The following is an 18,971-nucleotide window of genomic DNA, read 5'->3' as shown; positions in this document are numbered from 1 at the left end:
ATATTGTAATAGATCCTTATCGTAGTTTGACTACTTTGGTCAGAAATGGATCGCTATTTCCCCACCATGTGTTATACAAGTTGAGCACAAATTCACTCATCTGTAAATACAACGGATGTACACACTACAAGCAACTAACTGTCGATACCAAGCCAATCCATATTTATTCAGACTTGTGCTTTCTACTTCCGCCTGAACGTGGACGAGACAAGGAAGGAATTAGAGGACGCTGGTGCCACAATCATATTGAAGGAACCAGGGAGTTTTAACTACCTAGTGCCGTTGTTTGGACAAAATCGACATGATGCAGCAACATTTTTTACATCAAGGTTGCCAGTCGCTTTGATCGGGCGTAAATCGTATGAGGTTTATGTATCTAGCTAGCAGCCATATGCAACAAGCAGCCAGCTTACAAGACATATCTTTACAATATTAGATAATAGCTGTTTAGTTAGCTACAGTACTGTTAGCTAGCAAGCTATCTGAAATGGCCAATAAAAGCAGAGCATTGGCACAGAGGATGCTTCTCATCTGTAGACAGGAGACCAGGGCATATTCACTATGGCGAAGGACAACAATTCCGATTGCAAGCCAAGGACATCTGATCAAACCCAACATTATGCATTTGAGGTTTTCTCTCAATGTCAACAAACACTCAACGTGCACAACAGGTAGCCTATATTATTTACTTCATGTCGGTCCATCAATTCTGATCTTGGAGACCCAGGGTGTGTGCAGGCTTTGTTTTAGTCTGACACTAACTCCTGACTCAATATCTCAAGAACTATCTAACATCATTGTCCAGGACTGGGGTTGGTGACCACTGATGTTCTGGAATCCAGATCATGGACACCCATAGAGGTGTGCAGCGTTTTCCCCCAGCCCAGCATTAATGTCAAGTGGTCAATAACTCATGAAGCTCATGACTAGAGGAGTCGGGTTTGTTACTACTGGGCTGGAACAAAAGAGTACAACATGGGTGTCCAGGACCAGGATGGAAGAACACTACTCAACAAATAATTATGTCTATGCTTAATATAGAGCAAGCATAACACTTAACTTTATGTCTCTCCAGGTTCTAGCAGCTTGTCCTTTCGGAGCCACACTTGTGGGGAGCTACGGCCTGCTGATGTAGGAGAGGAAGTCATTCTGTGTGGCTGGGTTCAATACCTGAGGTTTGACATGTTTCACTGTTTCAAACACTTTATTCTTCACACATACTGCTTCTATTCATATTTAAAGTGGCCTATATCATCACATGGAAAGAATTGCATTTTGCTGACTCTAACAGTGTACACATTGTTTTGCTCCAATCAGACAGGATTTATTTGTTATCATGAGAGATTTCAGTGGCTTGGCACAAATTCTTATCCCTCAAGACGAGGTAAGACTGTTTAACAGTTTTATGAATTATTCCAAAAACACTACTGTAGTTTATATTTCTGGTAATCAAATTCCGATGTATATGTCATATATTTTAATGTTACTATATATTGACTATATATTTATTTGTAATTTCTGTCTCGGTCTAGGACAAAATTAATCTGAAAACAGCCTTGTGTGACTTACCACCTGAATCAGTGATCAGGGTGAAAGGCACGGTCAGGCTTCGACCAGATGGACAAGAGAACAAGGTGAGACTGTGATGACAAGACAAGTGGCAGTAACATTTACCATCAGTGTTACTGTGAATGACTCCATTCTGATTGTGTCGCCATTTTGTAAATTGTAGGAGATGCCCACCGGAGAGATCGAGGTTCTTGCAGAGAGTGTGGAGATTCTAAATGTCTGCCGTAAGCTTCCCTTTGAAATCAAAGATTTTGTGAAAGTGAGTACATGACTAAACACATTATTTACGCGTAATAACATCACACACAAAAAACAAACACATTTATTGTTAGCATTATTATTTCAGTATTGATGAGCTTTACTCTTTGTTTACAGAAATCTGAATCCCTTCGTATGCAGTATCGCTATTTGGACCTTCGTTCGTCACAAATGCAGTATAACCTGAGGCTGAGGTCCCAGCTAGTGATGAAGATGAGAGAGTACCTGTGCAATGTGCATGGTACGGGTCCTTGAGTTGCCTCTCCAGTTCCTATCCTACTGTACTGTGGTGTATTTGTTTTCAAAATATTTTTTGTTTCCCTGATTCCAGGGTTTGTGGATGTTGAAACTCCTACCTTATTTAAGAGGACTCCAGGGGTAGGTGCTTTCCATTGTTCTCGACACATTTTAATTTCTCCAAACACTATTTTGGATCAATTATGTGTATTATAGAGTAGGAGCTCCTCTATGAAATTATTTATAAAGGAGTCAGTCCTCCCTTCATGTTTTTGTATTTTCCAGGGTGCAAAGGAATTTGTGGTGCCCTCAAGAGAACCTGGTCGATTTTACTCCCTGCCTCAGAGTCCTCAGCAGTTTAAACAGCTTCTCATGGTGGCTGGCATTGACAGGTAAACAAAATGCATCCGTTGTACTGAATCACCAATTACATTGTTACACTTGATGCCGTGTCCATTGTTTCATAGATCAACAACTTTGGTTTTGAGCTTCTAATTATAGCTCTCTAATGTAAATTGATCTTGCAGGTACTTTCAACTGGCCCGGTGCTACAGAGATGAGGGTTCCAAACCAGACAGACAACCGGAATTTACCCAGGTAATGCGATGATTAGCTCTGAGAAGAGACATGATCAACTATTTCTTAGGGCAGACAGAATAACTTTGGCAGATGCGTGTCGAACAGCTTTAATGGGGTTCCTAGTTTGATACAGACACACACACAAACACACAGATAATCCAAGTCTAATTCTGCCCTCATTCTGCTACAATGCCTCTTATCTATCCTCCATAGGTGGACATTGAGATGTCCTTTGTGGATCAAGCTGGAATCCGAGGGCTGATTGAGGGCTTGGTCCAGTACTCCTGGCCTGTGGAGAAAGATCCTGTCTCCACACCCTTCCCCTGCATAACGTATGAAAAAGCAATGAAGGACTATGGAGTGGACAAGCCAGACACACGATTCGCCATGAAGGTTTGCTCTAAATACTTAGATATGATTTTACATTTTGGGAGGTATTTTTAAATGCTACAATCTGATAGTGAAGTAAGAATATCCTGCTCCAGTGTTTTAGGTTGAAATGTGTTTCCTGCTTATATAGCTCATGGACATCAGTAAAACATTCCACAACACAGAAATAGAGTTCCTTAAAGATGCCCTCAACCAACCAGGAGGCTGTATCCAGGCAATCTGTATCCCAGATGGAGCAGTAAGTATAGTTTAAAAAAATAATAAAGGATTCTGGTAGACTTGGGGTTGCAAAGGGTCGGAAAGTTTCCTGGAAATTTCTGTTTTTTTCCCGGAAATTTTCTATGGGAAGTTAAGCCCTGGAATTTGGGGAATTTTGCTTAAATTCATGAAAAAGGTTAGCTTATAACAGTGAACCTTTTTTGTGGGATACACATAAGGCATTTCTAGGTCTTGTGGCATATTTTGGTTAAACTATCCCCAATTCAATGGAATTGCAACCCTCTGCATGCACAGCGCATTCTTCCATCACATGTACAGCTGATTCTCAAGATTTTGCACACTAATGAGATGCTATTGAGCCCACACTACTACACTATCTGAGCCAAGGACTACATGCTTTGTGGTAAGTTTTGATTATAATACTGGGTGGGGTGAATATATTTGAGATGACATACATAATTTTTTGTTAACTAGTAAATAGTAGCCTACAGCAAAGTGTGTTTAATGCAACAAAGATGCAGAATCATCTGGCCAAGTGCATAAAGTTCCCTCAGCGCTCACAAGCAACCTCTGACAAAAGTCCCTGTACTTCTATTTGAGGTGAAAATGATGAATCAGACACCTTATCGATAGCAACAGTTCATGGGCCTCCTGGAATCATAATTTATTTTTAACTCAATGGAGGAACGTAGTCAGATAGATGCTGATGAATGTCTTGCTCGAGCTGTGTATGCAACTGGTTCACCTCTGATGCTCACAGGCAATGTATATTGGAAGAGATTTCTGAATGTTCTTCGCCCAGCATACACCCCTCCAACCAGACATGCTTTATCTACTAATTTGCTGGACGCAGAGTTCAACAGAGTTCAAGTGAAGGCCAAGCAAATCATAGAGAAAGCAGACTGTATTGCAGTCATCTCTGATGGGTGGTCAAATGTTCGTGGGCAAAGAATAATTAACTACATCTCCACCCTTCAACCAGTATTCTACAAGATCACAGACACAAGGGACAACAGACACACCGATCTCTACATTGCAGATGAGCTGAAGGCAGTCATCAATGACCTTGGAGCACATAAGTTATTTGCACTGGTGACAGACAATGCTGCGAACATGAAGGCTGCTTGGTCTAAAGTGGAGTCATTAGGACCCTACCCTGAAATGGTTAGGTATGTGAAGGGTCATCAAGTTATAGCAGAAATCTACCTCACCAGGCAAAGTGAGAAGAATAAGAGCACCACATTGAAGCTGCCCAGCAACACCCGTTGGGGTGGTGTTGTCATCATGTTTGACAGTCTCCAGGAGAGGAAGGAGTCTCTCCATGAAATGGCCATATCACAGTCTGCCGATATGGACAGCCCCATCAAGAGGATCCTCCTGGATTATGTATTTTGGGAGAGAGTGGTAAGCAGCCTGAAACTCCTGAAACCTATAGCAGGAACCATTGCACAGATTGAGGGAGACAATGCAATCCTTTCAGATGTTCAGACTCTGCTTGCAGATGTAAGAGAATAAATCCGTACTGCCCTGCCCACTTCACTTTTGCTCCAAGCAGAGGAATCTGCAGTTCTGAAATACATAAAAAAGTGTGGAGATTTCTGCCTGAAGCCCATACACGCCGCAGCATACATGTTGGACCCCAAGTACGCTGGCAAGAGCTTCCTGTCTGGTGCAGAGATCAACAAGGCCTATGGCATCATCACTACCGTGTCTCGCCACCTTGGCCTGGATGAGGGCAAGGTTCTTGGCAGTCTGGCAAAGTACACTTCCAAGCAAGATCTTTGGGATGGAGATGCAATATGGCAGTTGTGCCAACATATCTCAACAGCCATCTGGGTGGAAGGGACTTTGTGGATCTGAGGCTCTTTCCCCTGTTGTCTCCATCATCCTCCAAATCCCACCAACATTAGCCGCCTCAGAGCGCAACTGGGCCTTGTTTGGGAACACACACCAAAGCACGCAACAGGCTGACCAACACAAGGGTTGAAAATCGGTGGCCATCCGGGCATATTTGAGGATTTTGAGCCTGACAACGAGCCATCCTCAACAAGGTTGGAAAGTGACAGTGAAGATGAGGCCTCAGAGTCTGATGTTCAAGAGGTGGACATTGAGGAGGTCCAGGGAGAAGACATGGAAGCCTGAGATGAAGACAAGCAAAGCTTTAGTTTCTAGACTATCATTTTACAGATGTTTGTGGGAAATGTGATGGATCATTGGGGATCTTTCAATATTCCCTTTATTTTGTTGTTCAGTGAAATCATCCCATGTGAAGAGTAAATTCATTTAATTCAAGTTCAATCTGTAACTACATTGTTTTTTATTTCTATTGGAAGGATTTAATCATTTGCAATGATTTCTGCTAATGATAAGGTAAAAGGTTTATGCTTCTCTCTTCGTATGATATGGTAAATATATCCAATGCAAAAAACATCTACATTTAAATGGTATTAATCATATTAATTTGCATATATTCCCGTTCATTCCCACGGAAAGTTTCCACCTCTGAATATTCCCTAAATGTGCAACCCTAGGGAGACTGTTCTAGTAGATTCTGTTAGCCTATTACTTTCGTTAAGATTTGTGCATCAAATAAAGATTGTCTAAGCTTATTGTGATGATATAATACCTATAGAAAGTCTATACCCCCTTTCAAAATGTTCACCTTTTGTTGTCTTACCGCCTTGAATTACAGTACATTGAAATAGTTGTTTTCCTATTGATCTACACATCCTACCCCACAATGTCTAAGTGAAAAATATTACATTTTTTGGGGAAAATCTATAAAAAACTGAAACAGCTTGGTTGAATAAGTGTCCACCCCTTTGTAATAGCAATCATAAATTAGCTCAAGTGTAACCAGTCACCTTCAAAATCACACACCAAGTTAAGCAAACACTCAACAATGAGCACCAAGGAGCTTTCAAAAGAACTCTGGGACAAAGTTGTGGAAAGGCACTGATCAGGGGATGGGTATGAAACATTTCAAAGGCCTTGAATATCCCTTGGAGCACATTAAGAAGTGGAAGGTTTATGGCACGAACAAGACCCTGCCTACATCAGGCCATCCCTCCAAACTAGACGACTGAGCAAGTAGGAGACTGATCAGAGGCTATCAAGAGTCCAATGGCAACTTTGAAAGAACGACAGGCATTTATGGCCAAGACTGGTCAAAGTATGCATGTGACAACAATATCCCAAGCGCTTCACAAATTTAGCATGTATGGTAGGGTGGCAAGAAGGAAGCCATTACTCATGAAAGCCCACCTTGAATCCCATTTGAAGTATGCAAAAAAACATTTGGGAGTTTTGTGGACTGAACAAACTAAAATAGAATTCTTTGGCCAAAATGCAAAGCGTTACGTTTGGCGCAAACCCAACACGGCACATCACCCAAAGAACACCATCCCTACTGTGAAGCCTGTGTGGCAGAATCATGTTACGGGGATGTTTCTCATTGTCAGAAAGAAGTGATGGTATGGAAAATGAATGGAGAAATGTACAGAGAAGTCCTTGAGGAAAACCTGCTACCCTCTGCAAGAATGCTGAAACTAGGACTTATTTTAACCTTTCAGCATTCCAACAACCAGAAGCACACAGCCAAAGCTACAGTGGAGAAGCTAAGGAATAAAAAGGTATATTTCCTTGAGTGGCCGAGTCAGAGCACCCACCTACATTCAATCTAAAATTTATGACATGACTTGAAGATTGCTGTCCATCAATGCTTCCCAAGGAACTTGACAGCGCTTAAACAGTTTTGTAAAGAATGGTCAAATATTTAGGTATTTTATTAGGATCCTCATTAGCTGTTGTGAAGCAGAAGCTACTTTTCCTGGTGTCCACACAAGACATGAAACATGCCATAATACAGAACATTAATAGACAAGAACAGCTCGAGGACAGAACTACATATGTTTAAAAATGGCACAAAAAGCCTACATATGAATGCATATGCACAAAATATCTACGTCAAATAGGGGAGAGGCGTTGTGCCGTGAGGTGTAGCTTTATCTGTTTTTTTTAAACCAGGTTTGCTATTCATTTGAACAATATGAGCTGGAAGGAAGTTCCATGCAATATTGGCTCTATATAATACTGTACGCTTTCTTGAATTTGTTCTGGATTTGGGGACTGTGAAAAGACCTCTGGTGGCATGTCTAATGGGGTAAGTGTGTTTGTCAGAGCTGTGTGTAAGTTGACTATGCAAACAACTTGGAATTTTCAACACATTTTTTCGAATAAAAAGAAGCGATGCAGTGAGGCTCTCAACAACTCTTAGCCAAGAAAGACTGGCATGCATAGGATTGATATTAGCCCTCTGATTACAATGAAGAGCAGCACCTGCTGCTCTGTTCTGGGCCAGCTGCAGCTTAACTAGGTCTTTCCTTGCAGCATTTGACCACATGACTGGACAATAAGACAAAACTAGAGCCTGCAGGACATGCAGAATTTGGTAGAGACCTAATCACAGCTGTAATTTCTGCCAAAGCTGCTTCCACCAAGTATTGACGCAGAGGGGGTGGAGACACAATCCAATTATTCAGTTTAGTATTTTTAATATATATAATTTGTGTATGATGGTCGATAATTGTATTTAAATAAGGATTTTATTCCCATGAAACTCTGATGCACTGACAATGTGAAAAAAGTTTAAGGGGGTGTCGACTTTTTATAGGACATCTGTGTTCAATATTTCACTCCAGAAACATCTGAAGGGCAAAGATCATGAATCCCTGAAGCAAACTGCCAGGACCCAATTCGGCCAGGTATGTAACCTCACGGTTTAAACCCCCCCCCCCGCTGCTTTTACAGGACATTCAACAAAAGAGAACAACTGTCTTCATGAAATATTAATCTGGAATATGATCAATAAGCCAAGATGACTGTGAAGAAAATGTTGAACGAAGCACATTAAATAATTGCCCTGAGGCAAGGGTAGACCTCACCAATCCTAGAGTTGTGCAATCCTGAAAATGTTGTAGGACCCCCTTTTATAACGAAGTGACATGATTGGTAAACACACAACTCATTTGAGACTCCATTACGGCTAATGATTTATTGGGTTTAGCAATTCATAGTTAGAGATATGAAAACTCAATGACTGCTAGGCATTCAAGTCTGTTGGCGCCATGCCCGGAGACTAGCTGCATCAGGAATGCCAATTAAGCCTAGTATTTTTTGTGATATTTTTGTATTTTTTTCCCAAGGAAGTGAGTGTAGTTTTGGTGAAGGCAGATGGTGCATTGAAGTCTTCCCTCAACAGACTCATGCCAGCCTCAGCTAAACAGCAGCTGCTCCAGATGGCCCAGGCCAGACCTGGGGACCTGCTGCTCATCTCTGCTGGGACGCAGGAATGTGTGGTGAGTTACAATCTGATTTGGTCCCAAACGGCACCCTGCCTATATAGTGGACTACTTTTAACCGGGACCCATATGGCTCTGGTGAAAAGTAGTGCACTATGTGGGGAATAGGGTGCCATTTGGGATGTAGATCCTTTGCATGCCTCACCTCCATTAAAGATAACCATCATGGAACAGTTTCAAAGTTAGCCCTGTTGGTCGAAATAAGTGATGTGTTGTTCAGTGCTTTGAGGTTGATCGCTTGATATGAACCAGTTGCACAGTATAGTTCATACACATAACACACTGCAAAGTTTGATTTTTCTTTTTTTGAATTAAAAGCTAAATGTTTATATTTTTCTCATGCGTCATTGGGCCTGGTACAGATGATACACCAAAATTGGTTGTTTTGTTCAAATGAAAAAGTATTTCAGAAACTATTCAAACCTGTTGACTTTCTTCACATTTTGTTGTGTTACAGCCTGAATTTAAAATGTATTAAATTGAAATGTGTCACTGGCCTACACACAATACCCCATAATGTCAGTGGAATTATGTTTTTAGGAATGTTTACTCCTTAATGAATGAAAAGCTGAAATTTGAGTCAATAAGTACTCCTTTGTTATGGCAAGCCTAAAAAGTTAATGAGTAAAAATTATCTTAATAAGTTGCATGGACTCACTCTGTGTGCAATAATAGTGTTTAACATCATTTTTGAATGACTACCTCATCTCTTTACCCCACGTATACAGTTATCTGCAAGGTTCCTCAGTCAAGTAATTAATTTCAAACACAGATTCAACCACAAAGACCAAGGGTGTTTTCCAATTTATTTATTATTTTTATTTTTTTTCACCTTTATTTAACCAGGTAGGCTAGTTGAGAACAAGTTCTCATTTACAACTGCAACCTGACCAAGATAAAGCAAAGCAGTGTGACACAGACAACAACACAGAGTTACACATGGAATAACATGGAGTAAACAATAAACAAGCCAATAACACAATAAACAAGTCAATGACACAGCAGAAAAAAAGAAAGTCTATATACAGTGTGTGCAAAAGGCATGAGGAGGTAGGCAATAAATAGGCCATAGGAGCGAATAATTACAATTTAGCAGATTAACACTGGAGTGATAAATGTGCATATGATGATGTGCATGTAGAGATACTGGTGTGCAAAAGAGCAGAAAAGTTAATAAAATAAAAACAGTATGGGGATGAGGTAGGTAGATTGGGTGGGCAATTTACAGATGGACTATGTACAGCTGCAGCGATCGGTTAGCAGCTCAGGTAGCTGATGTTTAAAGTTGGTGAGGGAAATAAAAGTCTCCAACTTCAGCGAAAACTGAGGATGGATCAACAACATTGTATTTACTCCACAATTCTAACATAAATGAAGGAAGCCTTTAAAGAATAAAAATATTCCAAAACATTCATCCTGTTTTGCAATAAGGCACTAAAGTGAAACTGCAATTTTTTTCTCAGAAATTAACTTTGTCCTGAATACAAAGTGTTATGTTTGTGGCGAATCCAACACATCACTGAGTACCACTCTTCATATTTTCAAGCATGGTGTTGGCTGCATCATGTTATGGGTATGCTTTTTTTAGGATAAAAAAAATGGAATAGAGCACAGTCAAAATCCTAGAGGAAAACCTTGTTCTGTCTGCTTTCTAACAGACACTGGGAGTTAAATTCACCTTTCAGCAGGACAATAACCTAAAGCACAAGGCCAAATATACACTGGAGTTGCTTACCAAGATGACATTGAATGTTCCTGAGTGGCTTAGTTACAGTTTTGACTTAAATCGTCTTGAAAATCTTTGGCAAGCCTTGAAAATGTCTGTTTAGCAATGCTCAACAACCAACTTGACAGAGCTTTAAGAATTTTAAAAATAATAATGTGCAAATATTGTACAATCCAGGTGTGCAAAGCTCTTATAGACTTACCCAGAAAGACTCACATCTTTATTCGCTGCCAAAGGTAATTTTAACATGTATTGAGTCGTGTGTGAATATGTATGTAAATTAGATATTTCAATTTTATGGGATATTGTGTGTAGATGGCAGAGAAAAAAATATATTTAATCCATTTTGAATTCAGGCTGTGTCACAACAACATGTGGAATAAGTCAAGGGGTATGAATACTTTCTGAAGGTACTGTAGCTGTGGAGCAATAGTGTACTTTTGTCGAAAAGATGTGGAAGGAATTGCAATCAAATGTCAGAATAAAAGAAAATGAAGAAGTGTGTCAAATCCACCCATGCAATAGTCAATTGTCAGGCGTCAGAGGCTTTTGTGACCAAGCAGTTGAAAGCCAGTGCGTTCTGAAAATAAACAATGTTTTTGACATTCAATAACACAGAACAACCTTTTACTTTTGTTTTTCACGGTGAATACAGTTTTCACTCCCCTGATTTCCATTATTCCTCCCACAGCGCCCTTTGTTGGGCAAGTTGAGGCTTCAGTGTGCTGAACTCCTAGAGGGCTCCGGTGTGGCTGTTCGAGACCCCTCAGCGTTTCACTTTCTGTGGGTGGTAGACTTCCCACTGTTCCTGCCAAAAGAAGAGGACCCTGATCAGCTTGAGTCAGCCCACCATCCTTTCACTGCACCTCTCCCTGAGGATGCTCATCTCCTGTATTCACTGCCTCACAAGGTTAGGGTCATATACAGTAGGAGGAGGGTTGTCTCCTTGGTCACATATTTATAGAGAAGAACCCTCTCATCAACTTGTTTCTGTGCCCTTCCATGCTGTTTGGTACAAATAGAAAACTGTTAAAGAAAGTGTTGTCTGACATAGCTGTCACTGTGCTATTTCCAACCAGGATGTTGTCCAAACAAGAAGTTTGGAAATTCAAAACGATGTATTCAAGTATAACCAATAATAAAAATGTATTTATTAGTATAAACTACTCACCATAAGTCAGTCTATCAATATAAACAAACTTGACATCAGAGTATCCTGTACTGTAACTTCCTATTCACTGAGACCATATCATTCATCTATGTCTCCTGTGTCAATATGGCAGGTACGCGGCCAGCATTATGACCTGGTCCTGAATGGGTGTGAGATTGGAGGAGGATCCATTCGTATTCACAAGGCCTCTGATCAGCAGCATGTGCTGGAGACAATCCTCAAGGTAATGAACTTGGACTGGATAAGTAAGAGTACCAGAATGCTGATTTCCAATGTCCCATTTCTATCAGGTTGAGGAGGATATGCAAGCACAGTTACCATTAGTATACTGTATGTCGAAAGGCGCTGCATTGGAAAGCGACATTTTGGGTGCTCCTGGCCAACCATTTTTGTTTTGCCGCTGATCGTAACTTTTTTTGTACATAACATTTCCGCCGTTGTTTCCTATGACCGGAATAGCCTCTGGACATCAGAACAGCTATCACTAACCTCGATTTAGACGAGGACTTCTACTTCAATGAGTCGGAGGAGAAGACATGTAGTTTTTTCTGGACCAGGTCCATATCCTCGACACTCATCGGAGGAGGAGATGGCGCTATAGAGGACGGCGCCTCTGGGAAGGCTTTCCACTAGATGTTGGAACATTGCTGCGGGGACTTGCTTCCATTCAGCCACAAGCATTCGTGAGGTCGGGCACTGATGTTGGACGATTAGGCTTGGTTTGCAGTCGTTCAAATTCATCCCAAAGGTGTTCGATGGGGTTGAGGTCAGGGCTCTGTGCAGGACAGTCAAGTTCTTCCACACCAATCTCGACAAACCTGTATGGACCCCGCTTTGTGCACGGGGGCATTGTCCTGCTGAAACAGGAAAGGGCTTTCCCCAAACTGTTCCCACAAGGTTGGAAGCATAGAATCATCTAGAATGTCATTGTATGCTGTAGCGTTAAGATTATCCTTCATTGAAACTAAGGGGCCTAGCCCGAACCATGAAAAACAGTCCCAGACCATTATTCCTCCTCCACCAAAATGTACAGTTGGCACTATGCATTCGGGCAGGTAGCGTTCTCCTGGCATCCGCCAAACCCAGATCCATCCGTCGGACTGCCAGATGGTGAAGCGTGAGTCATCACTCCAGAGAACGCCTTTTCACTGCTCCAGAGTCTAGTGGTCGGCGAGCTTCACACCACTCCAGTGTGATCTTAGGCTTGTGTGTGGCTGCACAGCCATGGAATCCCATTTCATGAAGCTCCTCTGACGAACAGTTCTTGTGCTGACGTTGCTTCCAGAGGCAATTTGAAATTCAGTAGTGAGTGTTGCAACCGAGGACAGACGGTTTTTACACGCTTCAGCACTCGGCAGTCCCGTTCTGTGAACTTATGTGGCCTACCACTTCACGGCTAGACCGTTGTTGCTCCTAGACGTTTCCACTTCAAAATAACATCACTTACAGTTTTCCCGGGTAAGCTCCAGCAAAGCGGAAATTTGACAAACTGACTTGTTGGAAAGTTGGCATCCTCTGACATTGCCACGTTGAAAGTCACTGAGCTCTTCACTAAGGCCTTTCTACGGCCAATGTTTGTCTATGGAGATTGCATGGCTGTGTGCTCGATTTTATACGCCTGTCAGCAACGGGTGTGGCTAAAAATAGCAGAATCCACTAATTTTAAGGAATGTTTACATACTTTTGTATATATAGTGTACATCTAGTTGCGTCGGCAGGACAGAACATCAGAGTCCGGTAAGATCACGGGGGGTGGTGTGTGTGTCTCTTTGTTAACAACAGCTGGTACACAATCTCTAATATTAAGAAAGTCTCAAGGTTCTACTTGCCTGAGTTAGAATACCTCATGATAAGCTGTAGACCATACTATTTACCAAGAGTTTTCATCTGTATTTTTAGTAGCTGTCTATTTAGCATCACAAACCGATGCTGGCGCTAAGACCTCACTCAACGAGCTCTATAGGGGAAAAAGTAAACAAGAAAATGCTCATCCAGAGACCGCGCTCCTGGTGGCCGGTGATTTTAATGTAGGAAAATTGAAATCTGTTTTACCTCATTTCTACCAACATGTCACTCACATTTTCAACCTGACCAAGTCTGTATACAGTTTCGCATACCGCCCCAACATAGCCAGAGATGATGCAATCTCTACTGCACTCCACACTGCCCTTTCCCACCTGGATAAATGGAACACCTACGTGAGAAAGCTGTTCATTTACTACAGCTCAGTATTCAACACCATAGTGCCCTCCAAGCTTATCACTAAGCTAAGGAGCCTGGGCCTGAACACGTCCCTCTGCAACTGGATCTTGGACATCCTGACGGGCTGCCCCCAGGTGGTGAGGGTAGGCAACAACATAGCCTCCTGTACTCCCTGTTCATCCATGACTGCGTGGCCACGCACGACTCCAACACCATTAAGTTTGCAGACAACACGACGGTGGTAGGCCTGATCACCGATGACAAGGACACAGCCTATAGGGTGGAGGTCAGAGACCTTTGCAGGGTGGTGCCAGGACAACAACCTCTCCCTCAACATGGGCAAGACAAAGGAGCTTATCATGGACTACAGGAAACGGAGGGCTGAACACGCCCCCATTCACATCGACAGAGCTGTAGTGGAGAGGGTTGAGAGCTTTAAGTTCCTTGGTGTCCACATCACTAAGGACCTATCGTGGTCCGAACATACCAACACAGTCGTGAAGAGGGCATGACAACACCTCTTCCCCCTCAGGAGGCTGAAAAGATTTCACATGGGCCCTCGGATCATCAAAAAGTTCTACAGCTGCACCATTGAGAGCATCTTGACTGGCTGCATCACCGCTTGGTATGGCAACTGCTCGGCATTTGACTGCAAGGCGCTACAGAGGGTAGTGCATACGGCCCAGTACATCACGTGGGGCTGAACTCCCTGCCATCCAGGACCTTTATACCAGGCGGTCAGAGGAAGGCCCTAAAATTGTCAGACTCTAGCCACCAAAGTCATAGACTGTTCTCTCTGCTACTGCATGGCAAACAGTACCGGAGTGCCAAGTCTGGGACCAAAAAGCTCCCTAATAGCTTCTAACCGCAAGCTGTAAGACTGCTGAACAATTAATCAAATGGCTACCTGGACTTTAGTGCCTTCAGAAAGTGTTCACACCGCTTGACTTTTTCCACATTTTGTCTTGTTACAGCCTGAATTTAAAATGTATTGAATTGAGATATGTTGTCACTGGTCTCCACAAAATACCCCATAATGTCAAAGTGGAAGTATTCAACCCCTTTGTTATGGCAAGCCTAAATAAGTTCAGGAGTAAAAATGTGCTTAACAAGTCACATAAAAAATTGCATGGACTCACTCTGTGTGCAATAATAGTGTTTAGCGTATTTTTTGAATGACAACCTCATTTCTTTACCCCACACATTATCTGTAAGGACCCTTAGTCGAGCAGTATATTTAAAACAGAGATTCAACCACAAAGATCAGGGAGGTTTTCCAATGCTTTGCAAGAAGGGCACCTATTGGTAGATGGGTGAAAATGTAAAAAAAAACTGAAATTGAATATCCCTTTGAGCATGGTGAGTTATTATTTACACTTTTGATGGTGTATCAATACACCCAGTCACTAGAAAGATACAGGCATCCTTTCTAACTCAGTTGCCTGAGAGGAAGGAAACCTCTCAAGGATTTCACCATGAGGCCAGTGGTGACTTTAAAATGGTTACAGAGTTTAATGGCTGTGATAGGAGAAAACTGAGGATGACTCAACATTACTAATCTAATTGACAGAGTGAAAATAAGGAAGCCTGTACAGAATAAAATATTACAAAACATGCATCCTGTTTGCAACAAGGCATTAAAGTAATACTGCAAAAAAAAATTGCAAAGCAATGTACTTTTTGTCCTGAATAGAAAGTGTTATGTTTGGGGCAAATCCCATACAACACATTACTGAGTACCTCCATATTTTCAAGCATAGTGGTAGATATGCTTCTAATCGTTAAGGACTGGGGAGTTTTTTTGTATAAAAAAAGTCATGGAATGGAGCTAAGCACAGGCAAAATCATAAAGGAAAACCTGGTTCAGTCTGTTTTCCACCTGACACTGGGAGATGAATTCACCTTTCAGCAGGACAATAACCTAAAACACAAGGCCAAATCTACACTGGAATTGCTTACCAAGAAGATGGTGAATGTTCCTGAGTGGCCGAGTTACAGTTTTGACTTAAATCTGCTTAAAAATCTATGGCACGACCTAAAAATGGTTGTTTAGCAATGACCAATTTGACAGAGATTGAAGAATTTTGAAAAGAATAATGTGCAAATGTTGCACAATCTAGGTGTGGCAAGCTCTTAGATACTTATGCAGAAAGACTCTCAACTGTAATTGCTGCCAAAAGTGATTCTAACATGTATTGACTCAGGGGGTTGAATACTTATCTAATCAAGATATATTAGTGTGTTATTTTTCATTATTAAAAAAAATGTTAGAATCACTTTTGGCAGCAATTACAGCTGGATTGTGTAGATCGTTGAACAGAAATGACAATTAAATCCATTTTAATACGACTTTGTAACACAACAAAATGTCAAATAAGTCTAGGGGTGTGAATACTTTTTGAAGGCAACCCCTTTATTATACACATTTTATCTTAATTTTTTTGTACAGATTTTCTTGCACTGGCTCTATGCACACTCACTAGACTACTACGCATAATACACTGACACTCCAATACACACACACACTACATATGCTCAAACACATACATGCATATTGATGCCACACGTACACACTCACACAGACACACTTTCACACTTCACGTACGCTGCTGCTACTCAGTTTATTATATATCCTCATTGTCTAGTCACTTTTTACCCATACCTACATATACATACTGTATTACCTCAATTATCAACTACCTTGTACCACTGCGCTTTGATCAGTACTCGTACTGCTTGTATAAAGCCACGTTATTTTATTGTTACTATTTCCCTTTTTATTTAGCAAATATCTTTCTTATTTTTTAACTCTGCATTGTTGGGAATGGGCTCATAATTAAGTATTTTGCGGTAAAGTCTACACCTGTTGTATTTCGGCGTATGTGACCATTCAAATTTGATTAGATTTAGTACCGAAATAAACAACTGATTAGGATCGGTAATCACAGCGCTCATTTTGTTGCTGCCTCTAGCTGCAAGTTTCTGAGCTGCATGTTCTCCTAGCTTGCTGCAAGTTCAGTCGGTAACATTTATTATCACTGGTAATAAGACAGTATTTACTACTGTAGATGTAGGCTAGATTCTGTCATTAGCCTTCCAGCTTAGCGGTGAATAGAAAAGGGCAGACTTAGTGAATCTCTCTCTAGAGTTGGGAAACCCCCTGACTTTGTTGTTTTTTTCAGGAGGATCCATCTCTCCTTTCTCACCTGTTAGAGGCGCTGGACTCTGGGGCTCCTCCTCATGGTGGGATTGCATTGGGTAAGTCAGCCATAATAACCATCCTAACTGACACGAGACACACTCAGATTTGTGTTTCTCATGCTTTGATATTTCACCATTTGTTCTACAGATGCTTATTAGTAGACTTAGTAGAACTAAGTAGACCAGTCCCTTTGTCCTCCTGCAGCAAAATGCAATACCTCATTTGTGAGTAATATTTTTTTTCCCTGACTAAAATCCCTTGTTCAATTTTCCTCTAGGTTTGGACCGTTTTCTGTCTATTATCGTCGGAGCCCCCAGCATCAGGGACGTGATTGCCTTCCCCAAATCATTCAGGGGCCATGACCTGATGAGTCGTGCTCCAGATTTCGTCTCTGAAGACGAGCTTAAATCCTACCACATCTCTGTCAACTGGCCAGCAGGAGATGAAGGGAACCAGGAGAAATAGACATTGCTGCTGCTACACCTTTGTCCTGAAGCTGAGACTCTGACTCATATTACAGGTGGATTTACATCGGGGAGATGCAGGACAACTAAGTACCGTGACTTAAATGCGATTCTTCTACCGACATGCTGTCACTTTAGGTTTACTGGCACTGTGGATGACCATTAATTGCATCTGTATAAATTCTGTTGGCCGAGTGGTGAGTTTTTGAGTTGGGACTGTCGTTCCCGCATCTCTGCAACTTAAACCTAGTTTACACCTTTGTCCTGAAGGTCAAAATCTGACTCACATATTGATGTTTCCACTCCAGTTTCCAGTTGAAGACTTTTCCAGGCCCCTCCTTTTCTCAAGTTGCAAATTTTTTGCCAGCTTATAGTTGTCCTCACGGGCAGCTCCTCTGCTGGCCAAAATATGGTCAATATCGATGTGAGACTTTGTCCTGAAAGTGACATAATATATGTACAATGTAGACAGTAGACACTGTCACCAATAAATTGTCATGGTTTGACAAATTCCTGTTTTTCTTATATTCCTTCATGCTACAAAGTACAGTCCTGTATACATGCTTTATCAAATGTTACTCAGACTGTGTGAAAATATAGAAATGTCCAATAGGGGGTAGTATTGTTCCATTTGATCTTGTTCACTTTTTTCTTCCTCAGACACCCTTATCTAGGACAGCATGACATTAACTGAAGCAATTAAGGTTAAATACATATCTCAAGGGTACTACAGTACCTTCTAGTACATTAAGGCTCACATATGCTGAACCTTCAATCTACAGATCACCTTTTACAATGCTTACCACCTAGCTACTAAATCAATGCCGTGTCAATCACCTCAATGTTCTTTTTCTCTATAAGATTATTGAAATCCACACTAATACAAAATTACAGACAAGGAACTTCAGAGACCAATTGAGTTCTGGAAATTGAATTTAACTATTTGGGCAGTAAGAATTTATGAATTCCCCTTCAGACTGCAGAGTTATTTTAGTACCATGCTGATGTAACCTCTATGCCAGTGTAAACTGCCACTTTTACAACAACAGCTGCCTGCCCACGCCCCCTGCCCGCCACCTTCGCTAGGAGACAGTTTCTAACTCTGCCGGGTACCAGACAGATGTTCTCATTAGTGCACAAAATACAGCCAACACTACAGCTTGTCCTGGATGCCATTTTGTCTGTCGTTTGCGGGGTTGAAGATGGTGCTGGTAGTAGAGCTAGGCTTTCCCCATGCCTTGGCAATTATAGAGTGAAGTTCAAAGACTAGACTTTCTTTTTTAGTGTTTTTTTTTGCTGAAAGAGATGGCTGAGGAGAGAAGGGCTTGCTTGTCTCGCCACAGTCAGTGTTGAGAGGGCAGTAAAAAGGAAGAGAGCAGCTGCAACCCTCAGAGCCAACCCACACTAGTTCCACATTGTGATGTAAAGGCTATACCTTTTCATGTCTGTGCAGTACAGAGGGAAGGCACTTGATGCAAAAGGAACAGCATTGCAAGGCTACTACTGACTATAGGCACATTGTCTTGCCGCACATTTGTACAGAACGTTGAAGCTGTGAATTGTGAATTTATTCACAGTCACTGCCGGGCCAAAT

General features: G+C 41.5%; 1 protein-coding gene across 1 annotated transcript; it reads left to right on the top strand.

Annotated features, from left to right (window-relative positions):
• The first annotated feature begins 46 nt into the window (after positions 1-46).
• On the top strand, positions 47-17,887 carry dars2 (aspartyl-tRNA synthetase 2, mitochondrial). The gene is made up of 17 exons (XM_029725730.1): positions 47-671; positions 1,076-1,175; positions 1,318-1,384; positions 1,533-1,634; positions 1,733-1,828; positions 1,945-2,068; positions 2,159-2,205; positions 2,350-2,456; positions 2,592-2,661; positions 2,857-3,036; positions 3,164-3,271; positions 7,953-8,015; positions 8,457-8,609; positions 11,030-11,248; positions 11,622-11,732; positions 16,894-16,969; positions 17,191-17,887. The coding sequence occupies exons 1-17, from the start codon at positions 488-490 to the stop codon at positions 17,376-17,378; spliced, it is 1,995 nt and encodes a 664-aa protein (XP_029581590.1). The 5' UTR covers positions 47-487; the 3' UTR covers positions 17,379-17,887.
• Positions 17,888-18,971: the final 1,084 nt, after the last annotated feature.

Source organism: Salmo trutta, chromosome 31, assembly GCF_901001165.1.
Source record: "Salmo trutta chromosome 31, fSalTru1.1, whole genome shotgun sequence".
Classification (NCBI taxonomy): domain Eukaryota; kingdom Metazoa; phylum Chordata; class Actinopteri; order Salmoniformes; family Salmonidae; genus Salmo; species Salmo trutta.
This window is presented reverse-complemented; position numbering and strand designations above follow the sequence as displayed.